This window comes from Canis lupus, chromosome 3, assembly GCF_011100685.1.
Source record: "Canis lupus familiaris isolate Mischka breed German Shepherd chromosome 3, alternate assembly UU_Cfam_GSD_1.0, whole genome shotgun sequence".
Classification (NCBI taxonomy): Eukaryota; Metazoa; Chordata; class Mammalia; order Carnivora; family Canidae; genus Canis; species Canis lupus.
Genome location: NC_049224.1, coordinates 62436878 through 62452072, shown reverse-complemented (window position 1 = coordinate 62452072; position 15195 = coordinate 62436878). Strand labels below are relative to the sequence as shown.

The window sequence follows — 15195 nt, the reverse complement described above, 5'->3', positions numbered from 1 at the left end:
AGACACTCCTTCTCTTCTGCTCCTAGACTCAGGATGGCTCCTAGGGAGCCCCCAAATTCTAAACACTTCCACCTCTCAGGAAGAAAGTGGGCCTGGTGCCTTCTGGGGTTTCTCCCAGCCATTCCCTATCCTCTGGGGGCCCAGTGTTCACCTCCAAGGGACTGGGCACCCAATTCCCAGGAGACTAGCCTCCAAGAGCAGAGGAAGGGGCCATTGCCATGGCAACCCCAGGGTGCAGCCAGCCTGCCTGCCTTCTCCCCAGGGCACTCCAGAAGGCAGCCCCTAGGTAGGTGGGTGGCCCAGCCCTGGATCAGGGTGGGGGGTACTCCAAGGTGGGGGGTCCAAGAGCACAGCCCTCAACACACACATAGGCCAGGGGTCCAAGCCGAGGACACATGAGAAAAGGGGCTGGGCAAGTAGGCAGGCAGTGGAGACCCCGGAGCCCTCACAGGGCATGGAATGGGGTTTTTGTGAGGGGGCAGCCTGGCCACCCCTCACCTAAGGGCTGGTGGGAGCCCTGAGCCTGTCCCAAGAGTGCAGAAGCCCCATGCTTCCTAGGGGAGAACGCATATTAGCAAGAACACCACCACTTCCCAGACAGAAAAAGAAGGCCACGTTCACATCAGAAACGAGTGTCTGCAATCCTTAAAGAGATTTATGGAAATGGCTTCGAATTACAGCATTTAGAAAATAAAAATAATCTCAATACATAATATTCCCTCTGTTGTATACTTCCACCCCAGAAGCCATTTCTGTGCATGTGTACACACTGTTCAGCAGTAGTTGGATTTTCTTATAAAAGAAGCAGTAGTGTGCCATCTCTAAAAATAAAGCTGCAATCGTCACTGCAATGTGAAGCCTGAGATTTAAGCCTGAGGTGTCCGTGCTAGGGCCCGCTGGCTGCCTCGGCCCAGGGGCTGGGCCAATCCAGGGTCTAGGAGGTGGGCCAGGGTCCCCTGGGAGAGGGACAGAGGGGAGGGGGTCATGGTAGCAGGTGGGCAACATCCAGTGGTCCTTGGCCCCTGGGAGCCCGGGCCCAAGAACCTGGGGAGCTGGGTCTCAGCGTGGTATGGGCAGCCGTTTGCCCCCATATTGTCAGCAGGTGGGCACACTCGGGCAGGGGCTCACCTGCTGGCCTGGAGGAGCTGGGTGTATATCTGCATCTCCCCACCTGAGAATAAAGAAGATGCCTGTTGTCTGGCCAAGGTCCCCAGGGGAGCAGGGACGGGCAGCGCTGGGGAACAAGGGTGCAGCCATGGGCTCAGGGCAGGGAGAGAGAATGGGCAGTGCATGGGGAAGTCCTAGGGGACCCTGAGGCCTGGCCCCTTTCCTGGAGGTGTCCACCTTCTGCCCAGGCTTTAGCTCTGGGTGCAACCCCCACTTCCCCAGGCAAGAGTGGGCTCTTCTACCTCAGGGCAGGGCTCAGCGGGCTAGGGGCCCAGGGGCAAGGGGCAGGCAGGACGAGAGCCCACCCGTGCCCAGGCAGCCACCTGGCAGCCCTGGATACCCCCACTGCCTGAAGCCAACCTCCTGTCAGCTCCTACAGCTGGCTGGGGGTCCCCACAAGTCAGGGGGCCAGGGTGGGTGGGACGGAGGTGCTGGACGTTCTGGAAATCTGGGCAGCCTGCAGCCTCCTCCAGTGGGGGTGGCAGCAGTTCAATGAATGCAGTGAAAACCCTCCCACAGCCAGTGGCACCTCCTTCCTGGGAGTCCTTCAGGCCCTGGCTGGTCTGGGGAGTGCCAGGGCTGTGTGTCAAATGCCCGCCTTGTCGCTGTAGAACGGTGTGACGTGGAACATGTAGCAGTGCGTGCACACGCGGACAGGCTTCACCTGCCCATAGCGGGGCAGCGGCGCCGAGTGTGAGGAGCAGCGGGAGCAGAAGATCTGGAATTCAAGGGCCAGGTGGTGGGGACCGTGAGCCAGGGTCCCCAGTAGGCCCCCGACTCTGCACCTCACCCCTCCCGACCTCACCCCTCCCTCCGAAACCAGGCAGGGCATTAGTGGTGGGGCTATGCAGGACCAAGAAGTGGGACTGGGACCCTCAGAAATCCTGGGGCTCCGTGTCTGAGGTCCACACCCTGTGCCAGGTCAGAGTGGCACCCCAGGCTCAGGGACGTCTGCACAAAGACCCTCAAGGCCTTGTCGGGCTCCTGGGGCATTCGTCCTGACTTCTGAATTCTGTGCACAGCCCCCTGGGGTGGCTCCAGCCATGGTCCCTGGGCCACCCTATCCCTCTCACCTTCCCGCAGCTGCGGCAGTGGTGCTTCCGGCGGATGACAGTGAAGGGCGCTTTGCATGCAGTGCAGAAGCCACAGGCCTCATCTGGGACCCATTCGGGTGGATCTGTGACAGTGAGAGTGCGGTCAGCCAGAGGGAGCTGTGTGGGGTGCCAGCGGGGAGCAGGTGGGCTGGGGTGGGAGGCAGTGCGCAGGCGCCTTGGGCTGGATGGCCTGGCCCTCCTCCTCCCTCGCCTCCCCTGGACCCCCTTACTGGCTACAGGCTACAGTCTCAGTCTTGGGAGACTGGCGGCATCACACAGATGGATGAGGTTGGTGGGGAGCCTGTCTTGTCAGCACCTCACCTGACAGAGCCCTTGGGCAGAGGCAGTGGCTGCAAAATGAAGAAATCACCCCCTACCCTTGCTCAGCTCTAGGCACACTCTGTGGGGGCCTCAAGTACCCCCAGCCTTGCACCCCTGGCTCCAAAGCAGTTCTTGGGCTCTTGGGGTCCTGGAGGCCCAGGGGGACACCCAGCTGCCTCCTCCCTGACATGCGTGCAGGCCAGGCTGGGCCAGGGGCCACTTCCTCCTTCCATGCCGCATGTGGCCGGGTCCTAGCTCAACTCCTGAGGCCCTCGCTGACAGAAGCCTCTATGGAGATCTGCTCTGGAATTTGGGAGGCACGTGAGCACGGGGTGGAGTGGGTGGGCTGCCATACACAGCGAGATGGGCAGTTTCTTCTCATTTCAGGCATCTAGGTGACTACAGCATGCCAGGCCCTAAGGCTAGCACCAACAGCCATGGAGGGCACAGCATCTCAGATCCCTCCCCCGGGCCACAGCATGTGCTCAGAGGTGGTCTGTGCAGCCTCACATGGCCCCCAGGCTCGATGCTCACGTGGGCACTGGCCTGCATCCCTAGGCCCCATCCTCAGTGCCTCCAAACAGAGCTTGGCAAGGCTGCTGTCCAAGAAGGGCCTGGGGTCCCCTGCCTCCCTACTGCCCTGGAGGATCTGCCCTGTTCCCTGCCTGCCTGCACAGAACCAACTCTCCCAGCTTACATTCTGGGCCCAGTCAGCTCATCCCCACACTGCAGGGAGGTCGTCTCTCATGCTTGCCATCCCCTGTGTAAAATCTGAGGCTGGCCCCAGGGAAATCCTGGATGGCAATGCTAGCTCCTTCGGGCCTCATTAGGTCAGGGCCTCCCGCTCAGACAGATTAGGCCAGACACACTCCTGGAGAGGACTCTAAGGGTCCCAAGGGCTTCCTGGGCCTGTCCAGGGGTGCCACTTCAAGGAGGAGGCTGGGCTGCAACCCACAGGGAGGATGTGACCCTTGCCTGTGCACTGGGCAATGCAGTTCATTACATTCACATTACGCTCCCTGAGCAGAGGATTCCCAAGCTCCTATAATAGGTGCTTTGTACCATCATGTATGATTTTCTAGAACACTGGGGCAAGGAGCTTGTGCTTCTCCTGACACCCCACGCCCATAGCCTCTGGCACCTCCAGGGGACTGGGAGGCACCAGGAAGGCCCTGAGGTGGGTACCAGCTGGGTCAGCTCTGAGGGCTGTGACCTCAGGCCTATTGTGAGGTCAACCTCAGCCTCCTTCTGGGCCCCATTCACGTTTGATGCCTGGGCAGGCCTGTGGCTACCATCCATCTTGGCACCTCTCCTAGGCCTCCAGCCCCTTCCAGACTCCTGGGGGGGCCCCACTCCCACAGATGTGCTGCCCGGCATCCCCAAGCTGCTCTGGTCACTAAGCCACCAGGTCCCCAGAAGGTCTGACCTCCAGGAGGCAAGGTCCATGGGCTCCATATGAGCACACATTGTAGTCTGCAGCCCTGCAGGGAGGGAACCCCAGTTGGAGCAGTAGTGCTGTCATGAATTCTGCATCCAGGAAAGAGAGGGGACAGTCCAGATGGGGTCCTTGCCCCCTGCCCAGCACACAGCACAGACTCGACACACACCTTCCAAGTCCCCATCCCGGGTCTTGGCTGCCAGTTCAGAGGACGACAGGGTCTCCTGGCACAGGGCACAGTCTTCTAAGGCTGCACTCCGCAGGCTTTGGGTCACTAGAAGAGAAAGGAAAGGGAGAGGTTGATGTACAAGCACGGGTCCCAGTAGGCCCACCCGCATGTGGGCAGCAGTGTGGCCAGCAGGGGTCAGCTGCCCTGTAGCCAGCCAGCAGGCCCCCAAACCCCAGAGCTCCTGCACTGTCTACATGTGGGAAGGTCCCCCCCGGCTGTGATCCTGAGGCAGCAGGTGTCAGGCCTGGACAGAAGCCAAGGAACCTGCCATCCTTGCTTACAGAACTGCTTTGTGTCACCTACGTTTTCTGAATCATGATGTTTCAGGAAGCAGCTCTGCCCAGAATTCCCTGACAGGCTGGTGGTTCAGATACCAGGAGGCAGAGCTGGGGTGACTGCTCTCTCTCCTCCCCACTAGCTAGGATGTTCCCTGCTGGGCAGGGGGTGGGCTCTAGGGCTGAGCAGGATACCCTGTGTGTCCAGACGCCCTGTGAGGACAGGCAGCTTGCCCCGAACAGGTATCTCAGCCCAGGGCCAGGGGAGGATGAGCAGGGGTCAGGCCCCCTCCCCACCCTATGCACATGGGAGTATGCAAACATACGTGTGTGAGTGCATGTCTGTGCCTGAGATGTGTGGACAACTGTAAATACGTGAGGAAGGTCATAGGCAGCCACAGGTTATAAACGGCCATTTCCCCCATGGAGAGGGGACCTAGGTCCCCTCCTTGACTCTGGGCTGGCCTCTGACAGCTCCAGCAGATGGAATTCGGGAGAAGTGACTCTGTGCCACGTCTGGTCTCAATTTTAAGGGGAACGGCATAGCCCCTCCCAGCCTGTTGGCCTCAGGAAGTTGGGTGACCTTGCTGGGGCTCCTACAGGGGGAGGCCAAGAGGTACTGCAGGCCACGGCCTGTGCGTGTGGGGTTGGGAGCCATCTGCAGAGATGCCAGGGCAGGCGGCCTCCTGAGGCCTGTGCCATGTGCCCATTGGTCCCTAGCAGGGAGCCTGGCAGTGCCATGTGGGTTCTGGCTGGAGTGGGGGGGGGGGACATGTAAAAGCTAGGTGGCTATGTAGGGCTGTATGCACATGCTCAGGGTGGGGAGGTACAGCTCCCGGGTTGGCACAGACAAGCCCTGGGTGACACTCACCCTTCTTTAGCTTCTCTTTGTCATCTGTTTCTGGCTTGGTGGCCATGACCTCAAAAAGGGTCTTGAGAATACTTCTCAGGTCACTGGCATAGTTTGTCTGCAGCTGGTCAGCTACCCCTGGAGAGGAGGACAAAGAGAGGACAGGTCAAGCCAACCAGCCACAGAGGCTCAGTGCAGCAGCCAGCTGGATGCCACCACCGCTGCCAGAGCTCTTGGCCCAAGACTAACACGCCCTCAGGTTGGCCAGGGCCAGAGGAGGCTACCCAGCCCCCCGGCCACAGCTTGGCCCAAGTGAAAGCTCAGGAGTCAAGGGAAGGAGACTTACAGACAGCCCTGCCACTGGCCTTCGGTTATCCTCTGTGCCCTTCATTCTTAGGGTCACAGCCATCACCCCTGATGGTCCAGCCTCTCCCTGAGGGCTGAGCCTGGAGCCCCGCTGTGGCCAGCCCACAGACACAGTCTCACGTGCACCGAGATGCACCCCTGGCCCCTGGCCCCTAGCAATCACCTTGGCGGCAGAGCCCCAGTGGGGATCCGTGTGACTAGGGGAGCAGAGGTGGCACCCCCCACAGCGGGTGCCCAGTGCCCAGCCTTTTGCTCTATCCCTAGAAGCTCCCCAATAGGAGAGCATGTCCCCACCCTCACTGTAGAAGTCTCTTCCCTCCCTAAATGAGGGTGTTTCTCAGTGAAAAGCCAGGTTAGGTCTCGGCTGCCAAGTACAGCAAAGTGAGGGAAAAGTTGCGGGCACCCCACAGAATGGGAAGCCCAGTGAGCTGTCCCACCAACAGTGGTGCCATCAGCGCTTCTGGAGGATTTGTACACTGGCAACTGCACTGAGCACCTGCTAGGCACAATACTTCCTCCACCCCCCCAGACAAACCTGTGTGAACTAGAGCTGAGTCACCTGAGTTCCGGTGACTGGTCCCACCTGGCTTGGCTCGGCAGTGCCCCGGTGCCCTCGGCAGCACGGGACAGCCCTGGTTCTGCAGGGACTGCCAGGCCACAGGCAGCATTCCTGCCCAGCGGGCGGGCCAGAGCGGGCTGCAGGCCAAGCACCGTCTGAGCCCATCTCTCAAGGGTGGGGGCGGGAAGGGCAGGCAGGACGCCAGGAAGGGGGCTTCAGCGCACATGTTTATGCTTTGAACCACATGGATGTGTTAGTTATTTTAAACACAGGGCTAAGAGAAGCTCACGCCCTCTGAACTCCCCAGGGGAAACAAGCCTGCAGCTAGGTTGCCTCCCCTCCCCCAGCAGGTAGCCATCCCTAGAGAAGGAAACAAAGTTGGGCAGGGCACACTAAACACTGAACCACCAACTGGACAGAACCTCCCTCATGGGTGGCTGAGGCCCCCACGGGACCCATGAGTCCCCAGTCACACCTGGGGCCCTAGTGAGGACTTAAGTCTTCCTCCCCACTGGGTTGGGGTGAAGAAATGACACAGGGGTGGGGGGAAGACCCCAGATAAGGTGGGAGGGACCTGGCACCCCCTGCATCCTGCACCTTGTCCACCTGGGCGCTGCCCACCCCATGGAGCTCTGCCCACCCCACCCCAGCCCAGCCGGGCACCTGAAATGCAGACAAACAGGCGGTGGATCAGGTCGTGGCTGCCGTGGAACCTGGACCGGATCTTCTCCCTTGTGGCCACGGGGGCTGCGTCCAGCGCAGTCTTGTCTGAGGAGCAGGATCTGTCCGTGGAGCCACTGCCAAGGAAGGAAATACAGGATGCATGGGGTGGGGGTACGGCCAGGGACTTCTGGAACTCGAAAACCCATGAGTGAGAACAAAATGCTCTCTGCCTTGGAGGTGCCTAGTGCACGGGAGCTGAGTATCGAGCTTCAAGAGCTTCACAACGTTAGCAGGATGTTAGCAGCGTCCTGATGTCCTGAACCTAAGGAGCCCCTGGCACAGTAGGGCTTCTGACCCTGCCCCTGCCCTGCCCATCAGCTTTCACTCTCAGCTCCTGCCCTCTCTGGGTGGGGTGTAGACTACTCAGTGCAGACTCACAGGGTCATCTATCATCCGGATTAACATTATCTACTGACTTTCTCCTAAGGGAGATTCGACTCACCTACTTACACCCTATGCGGTGAATGGTGGCCCCCCAAATATGTGCCCACACCGTGACCTCTGGAACCGGCAAGTGTGACTTATTTGCATAAAGGGTCTTTGCAGCTAGAGAGGAGAAAGTCATCTTGGATTATCGGGTGGCCCTAACCCAAGGACAAGTGTCCTCATGTGGGGACGCTGTTGGACAGGAGAGCAGGAGGGTGTGAGGCCAGGGTGCAGGGGAAGGGAATGCGGCCACAGGCTGAGGGGTACCTGCAGCCCTAGAAGCTGGAAGAGGACCCTGCCCCAGAGCCGCTGGAGGGGATGTGGTCCTGCCCAATTTCAGACTGCAAGCCTCACTAAGGTGAGAGGGTGAATTCCTGTTGTGGGCCAATGTTGTAGGACAGAGTCCTGCCCCCACCATATACATATTTTCCCTTGTTTTGCCCAGTGGCTGCCAGGCCCCCCTGGGGGGGGGGGCATCCATCACTCACCTCCTCTCTTCTCTCTCCCATCTGTCCTACAACCTAGGAAAATCTCTCCATTTTGCTTTCCAACCTTCCCCCTGACGTTTTAATTATGCTCTCCCTGTTTCACAGATTCAAGCCTTTTATCTGTCTGGAAATATTCATTATAATTCGTTTAAAAGTTGCAGACCGCTGCCCACACCACCTCCTCTTCCTTCCAAGTAGAGAGTTAGTCTGCTGTCCACGCCAGTGGCCTATCTCAGCACCTGGGGTCCTTGGCTGTCTGTCTGCACCTTGGAGGGAATTTTGCAGGGGGGCAGCATGAGCTGGGGCTGCCACCCAGAAGCATGCGGTGCTCTGCCTCTGTGGTCCGCAGACATGAGCGGATCTTCAGGGTGGCTCAGGGGTCGTGCAGTGGCCAAGTCAACAAGGTGCCATGTGGGCCCCCGATGCACGGTGGAGAAACACAAACCGGCCCCAGGTCTATGCAGGGGGGTGCACCCTGTGACGTAAGACCAGGAAGAAGCACAAAAATGTGACACCCCCTGGCCCACCCAGTGCAGGGGAAGGCCAGGCTGAATGGGGCTGCAGGCTCTGTGGGCTCCCCACCTTCATCAGGGGCTGTGTGCGCTTCACCCAGCATCTAACATTAAGGATTATTCACTTTGAGCATCTAATGTTTCACTGGAAGGTGGAGCAGCCAAAGCAGACTGGGGCTGGGCTGGCTGACACTCGGCTCCCTCCTCCTGAGGAACAGGGCCCCTGACTTTTGGCCCGGGGGCTGGGGGACCTGGCTGCCCCCTACCTCCCATCCCTGCCCTGGATGCTGAATAAAGAAAGAGCATTCACAGTGTCACCGGCCAGAATCCTCAGCCTCAGGTGACAGCTTTGCCCAGAAGATTTGGAAGCAGGGACCCAAACCCAACACAAACATTCACGGCAGCATTCTTTCCCAGAGCCAAAAGGTGGACAGAGTCCAAGCGTCCATCCACAGGTGAATGGATGAACAAACAGGGTCCGTCCATGCAGTGGAACATGATTCAGCCAGAAGAGGAGGTTGTGTGTGTGCCGTGAGATGCAAGGCCAGGAAGACATGAGGCTGTGACACGGTCACATCGTGGGTGACTCCACGTATTTGAAATGTCTAGAAAAGGCAAATATATAGAGACGGGGGGTGGAGGAGGGCGGCCAGGGGCTGGCGGTGGGGAGATGGGGAGCCCCTACTAATGTGGATGGGGTTTCCTTACGGGGTGATGGAAGTGTGACCGTAACTGCAAGCACATGAACATACACTGCGGTGTACTCTTAAAACAATAAAGGAATATTTTTATTGTAACCATCTAACAAACTCATATACAGGAAAGAGCTCACAAGCTAAATGCCTATCAACAGTGGGTTGGCTCAACAAATTCAGTTGCATCCATACAATTTCCACCTTGTTTTTTTTTTTAAAGATTTTTAAAATTTACTCGTGAGAGACGGGGGCGGGGGGGGGGGGGGGGGCGGGGGAGGGGCGGGGGCAGAGACACAGGCAGAGGGAAAAGGAGGTTCCATGCAGGGAGCCTGATGTGGGACTCGATCCCGGGACTCCAGGATCACGCCCTGGGCAGAAGGCAGGCACTAAACCGCTGAGCCACCCAGGGATCCCCACAATTTCCACTTTGTAGAAGGATAGTTAGATGCTATAAAAGTTAAAATAGTAAATAAAAAATAGTATTAAAAAATTAGAGATATCATATGTACATAGTGAGAGATGGGGAAAGATGATCAAAGCATTAATATCATCATATTTATCTGAATAGTAGGACTACGGTGGGATCCCTGGGTGGCTCAGTGGTTTGGCGCCTGCCTTTGGCCCAGGGCGTGATCCTGGAGTCCCGGGAGCGAGTCCTGCATCGGGCTCCCTGCATGGAGCCTGCTTCTCCCTCTGCCTGTGTCTCTGCCTCTCTCTCTCTCTCTCTCTCTATGTCTATCATAAATAAATAAAAATAAATCTTAAAAAAAATAGTAGGACTACGGATAAATTAGTCTTTTCCAAAGTGTCTTCTATGAGCACGTGTTACTTCTGTCATCAGAATAAACATTATCTTGAGGAGAAAGGACGTGCCTGCTGGCAGCAGATGGCACCACAACCCTGCTGTGGTGGGAGTCTGTGTCCAAGCACAGGTAGAGGCGGCTCTGGGGGCACCCTGGGGGTTCAGCCCTGTAGCCCCAGCCTGGCAGGCCAATGCCACGGAGGCCGTGGATCCTGAAGCTGGTGGCCCCCTGAGACTTGGGCAGAGTGGGGGTACGGGGATGGCGGGGACCCATGAGGACACTAATCCTAGGTGGAGAGACTACTTTAAAGGCTGAGGGGAGCCAAAGAACAGACCTCAGGAGGCAGAAGCTGGGACCTCACCTGGGATGTGAGCCTACACCTTGTCTGCGTCTGCTTGGTCCCAGGGGCCACATGGATGGTCACTATTTGCACACTGCCGATGGCCAACCCTTTGGAAGAGTGCTGATTGTTCATGGGCCAGTGGCAGGCACGGACCCATGCTGGACACACTGCAGGCTAATGGCAGAGGGGCACACCCCTCTACAGGGAAACACCCTGCCTTCCCATGCACCAGCATCTGCCAGGGCTTGCCCCTTCCCCTCTGCCCACAGGCAGCAGGCTGACAGCTTGGGGACTGTGTTCAGAGGCCAGGCCCAAGGGCTACTGAGGAGCCCTGCCTAGTTCGGCATGCCCACTGGGCAGCCCCTGGCAGATGCATGGAGGCAGGACTCACCCTAGGCCTCAGAGGAGCCCAGCACCAAGGACTTGGCAGGTACAAACTTCCCTGGACACACCAGGGGCCACCTTGGGAGCTGCAGGTCCTACCAAGATTACCAAAGGCCCAGGACAAAGAATCTTTCCAAACGGAAGTTAGAACATGTCCACCTCTACTTTCCAGTTAGTCCATGTAAAAGCAAAAAGCCTTACTGAAGCTTCTAGGGCCTTGCAGAGTCTGGACCCTTCTGTCCACCTCCCCTCCCACATGCTTCTCAGACTTTCTCCTTGCTGTCCCGAAGAAGCCAAACACATTATGACCACAGGGCCTTTACACAGGTGTCAATGGGCCCAGAATGCCTCTATCTGGTATGCTCTATTGGAGGCCTTTCCTTGACCACAAGCAGGAACCATGCCCACCCCTCCACCCCAGCTCTCTTCCTACCCCTACCTGCACAGTGTTCCTCAGGACACTCAGCTCCCTGACATAGCATGTGTGTGCCGACTCTGTGTCTTACTCTGGGAGAATACAAGGCTGGCCCAGCAGCAACTTCTTTGGTTCATTGCTGTATGTCCAAAATCAAAGGCAGCCCCACCCCTCACAAACCTCCCAATCTGTGTCTGTTAAACAAATAGTATGAATTCATTAGTCGGGGGGAGACCTAGAAGTGGACTATCTGTGGGAATAAAGGCTTTCTCCGTGGCTGTGATGCTAGATGGGCTTCAGCCTCTAGCAGAGCCTCCTCACAGCTCACAGCTTCGGAATGCTGCCTTCGTTGCCTCTCTCCCGTGAAGATGGCTTTGATGCAATGGCTCCCCTGGGAGGAGTGAGAGAGCTCCCCAAGAAATGCGTCCACATCAAACCCCCAGAACCTGTGACTGGACTGTCCAGGGAGGCTCCACATCTGACCATGATGATGACAAGGGTCCTTGTAAGAGGAGCAGAGGAGACATATGGAGAGGAGGCTGCGTGTGGCCGGAGGGGAGCTGGAGGGAGCGCCGGAAACACCTGGAGCCAGGACTGGAGGGAAGGCTGCTCCCCTGGGGCCTCCAGAGAGAGCATGGCTCCTGATTTTGGATTTCACCTCCAGAACCATGTGGTTTCCATTGTTTGAAGCCCTGGCATGGGGTAGTTTGCTTCTGCTGCCCCGGGAAGCCCATTCAAACCCAGAACCGGCCTTCCAACCCCAAGTCCTTCTCTCACCTGCTGGGCTCAGAAAGTGTTCCTCAGGCAGAGTGGACACCAATGGGCCCGGTAAGAAAAGGCAGATCCCACGTGGAGGACACCAGTGCACACATGTGTGTGTGGCAGTGAGAGGTGGGGCTGTCCTGCCACTGAGGACACAGTGGTTGTGTGTGGCAGTGAGAGGTGGGGCTGTCCTGCCACTGAGGACACAGCGGTTCCTCCCAATGAAGCCTGCTGCAGAAGAGGCTGTCACACTAAGCATAATTATGGTTCGACTCGTTTAAGGGAGTCTAAGCTCACAGTCAATGTTTAGACTTCTGGGAAATTGCTCTGCTTGTTGTGTTCATGCCACAGATGGTGCGGTGACTGCTGAGCATGGTGTGGGACGGGGCGTCTCCACGAGGGTCCTGGTGACACCTACTGGCTCTGGCTATGAGGTGTGGCTGGAGGTGGGTGTGGAGAGCAGAGGGGCTCGGGCTGCCTGGCACCCTGATGTAGCAGGTGAAGCTACTGCGCCAAGTGTCTGCCCAGGGCAGAATCTTGCTTCCCCTTGGCATCCTGGGCCAGGAGTCCCCTGCCTCGCTAGGGCCATGGAGACAAGGCGTACCTTCCCCATCCATTAAATCTCTCACAGGTGGGCTTGAGGGCAGGGATTTGTGTGTACCTGTGAATGTGCATGGGAGTGTGCAGTATGCACTAGCGCATGTCTAAGTGTGCTTGTGAGAGCGAGAACACACATGTGCATGAGAATGTGTGTGCTCACATGCACAAGTGCCACCCCCAGGGCAGCGGCTGCACAGGCCACCGATGTACCGGAGACCGAACACTCCTCCAGAGTCACTGAGCAGGGACAGAGGGACAGGACCGAGCATCCACCCCACGAGCAGCCACCTCACACACTCGCACACCCCTCCTCCTGCCCAAGCAGCCTTCTGTGGGCACCTCCTCTGAGGCCCCACACTGCAGCCCAGCCCAGCCGTGACCCCAGGCCTGACTCCACTTGCCCTGCAGAAAAGCCCACCTCTAGAGTGTGTCACACCCTGGCTTTTCAAAAGATGTCACATATCTGCCTATTATCCGTGCATTCCTTCAAAAATGAATCCTGTCATGTTTTAATCTATATGAAAAGATTTAAAAATGAGATCCTAGGTGTGTATATGTGAAAGACCATCATGCGAGGAGACACCGCAGTTCACCAGGCTGAAGTCCACCTATGTCCCTGTCCTGGTATCCAGTGCGTTCACCAGGGCAGAGTACATGCTCCCAGCCGCCTCCTCTCTGCTGCTCCATGTGGCTTCCCCAGGGCCTGCCAGTCCCAGGGAGGGCTGAGGTTGCCATACACCACCAGGAAGGAGCCTGGTCCTCACCGGCGGCTGGGGGTGAGGACCAGGACTGAGGATCAGGCCCTCAGAGGGAGCGGGGAAGCTGTCACAGCCTCAGGGGGAGACGAGTGTGACACCAGAGTCCATGCACTCGGCTCCCGTGACCCCACAAATGGCAATGGTCTCTGCGTGCACACTCACACCCCTCACAGGACACTGAGGTTCCTGCGCACACTCCCAGCCCTCACAGGACACACAGTGCCATGGAAGGCTCCTGGCTCTGCCCTCGTCCCTGGGCCTCACTGTTCACCCCCCTAAGTGGGGACAGTAACCTCTTGCCCCTACAAGGATAGAGACCATACTCCGAGGGGATTGTGCCAAGCCTCTGGCAAAGACTGCACACAGATCCAAGCACCGTGGGGTCCCCAGGTGCTCCAGGTGCGGCCCACCCCTCTGCTCTCTTACCTGCACTGACCACCTTCCCTGGGTTCCCCCAGCTACCAGAGAAGCAGCAGCCTGTTCCCACCTACGGAGTCACAGACCCCTGAGGGACCCTGGGGAAATAATGGAGGCCTGCAAAAACTCTCAGTTCAGTCTAAACAACAAGTGTAAACGATATACTGAAAACTAGCCTACTTCCCCATTTCCTCTAATTGAGGATCATTACCTTTGGTGTTCCAAGAGATGGCCAGCGGTGAGCAATGAACTCCTTTATGTCTCCCACACTCTCCCCTTCCCAGTCCAGCGAGTCCACAGACTCTTGCCCCACCCAGGCTGGTCAGCATGGTGGGTCTTGCCCTCAGGGCTCCCGTCTGGGAGGCAGAAGCATGACACCTGTGTCAGCCAGGGGACTGCCAACATACAGCAGGGAGGGCTTCCTAGAGGAGGCAGCATGGTCGCAAAGAGGCGTGCCCCACCTGTCTTTGAGTCCATGAAGGTCCCCAACCTCCCCACACATGGGGCCCACAGCAGCTTAGGACACCCCCTAGCCTTGGGCACCCTGGCTTGGCAACTGCTGCCTGCAGAGTTCTGGCCCAGTTCCATCTTCTCACCACCCTTCTGGCACAGCTGCTTGTCAAGTCCACACATGCCCCCAGGTTCAGTCTGTCCTGTGGGGGGCATCTCTGGCAGACTCTGGCCTCAGGGCCCTTTCCCCTGGACAGCCACCAGTCCTGGCGTCTGAGAAGTGCCTGCCCCTCTCCCACCCCAGCCATGGTTGATGGACAGGGGTCTCTACCTCCCCCAGGGAAGTGCCCAGGAAGGCCAGCAAGGAGACTAGTAGGCACCCCAGCTCTGACAAGACCAGGCCCTAACCTGTGACATCAGGTAAAGTTGGGGTTGGGGTCACCAGGCCCTGAGCTGGGTCCTGGGGCCACGATGGACCAGCAGCATCTGCCCTCAAGGGGCTCCGGGCTGGTGACAAGAATGATACCCCCAGGGGACCTCACACATGGCTGCTTCCCCAGGGGGAGGCCCTGCCATGGGAGGGGGGGCCTGGGCCTGGCCTGGGAGTCATTAGAAGCTAGACACAGGCTGAAGGCTTCTGGCATCATCCCCTCTGCTGTCTGCGCAGGGGAAGGTGACCTTCTCAGAGCCTCAGTTTACTTGTCTGTAAACCGGGAAAACAATGCTTCCTATGCAGGGTCCTCTGTACAAAGACACACTAGAGCACACACGGTGGGGGGCAAGGCCGGTGGGCACTTTAATCAGCCCCATGCTGGGAAGCCCTGGGCCTGTGACACGGGGCTGATACACAGCCTCCCCAAAGGGAAAGGGGTATGAGGCTGGGGTGGGGCAAGCAGCCAAGAAGCTGTGGTCCTCAGCAAGACCTCGGGGCCAGGCTCCAACACTGCCATTGTCCAAGAGATAAGCCCTTGGAGGGTCAGGCAGGGGATGGGTATCAAGCAGGACCAGCCCAGGAGTGGGTGAGGGTCTGTCCCACACTGTTCAATGGGCACATCTCCCCGCAGCAGAGCCCCACGGTGAAACAGTGGGACCCAGACCACCCGAGGCCATGTGCCAGGCT

The 15195-nt window shown here is 58.2% G+C and overlaps 1 protein-coding gene across 7 annotated transcripts in view; it reads right to left on the bottom strand.

The window, feature by feature from the left end:
- Positions 1 to 627: 627 nt before the first annotated feature.
- Positions 628 to 15195, bottom strand: part of ZFYVE28 (zinc finger FYVE-type containing 28) — a 114434-nt gene continuing 99866 nt past the window's right edge. For 5 of the 7 annotated variants that reach the window (XM_038533239.1, XM_038533244.1, XM_038533240.1 and 2 more), the window contains 5 exons: positions 6963 to 7096; positions 5396 to 5512; positions 4190 to 4294; positions 2241 to 2344; positions 628 to 1885 (listed from right to left, as the gene is read on the bottom strand). In XM_038533239.1, coding sequence (XP_038389167.1) covers positions 1754 to 1885; positions 2241 to 2344; positions 4190 to 4294; positions 5396 to 5512; positions 6963 to 7096 — 592 coding nt within the window. In that variant the 3' untranslated portion in view covers positions 628 to 1753. Of the gene's footprint in view, positions 1886 to 2240; positions 2345 to 4189; positions 4295 to 5395; positions 5513 to 6961; positions 7097 to 15195 lie in introns of those variants that run through there. The other 2 variants (XR_005357169.1, XM_038533243.1) reach the window with 2 other exon arrangements.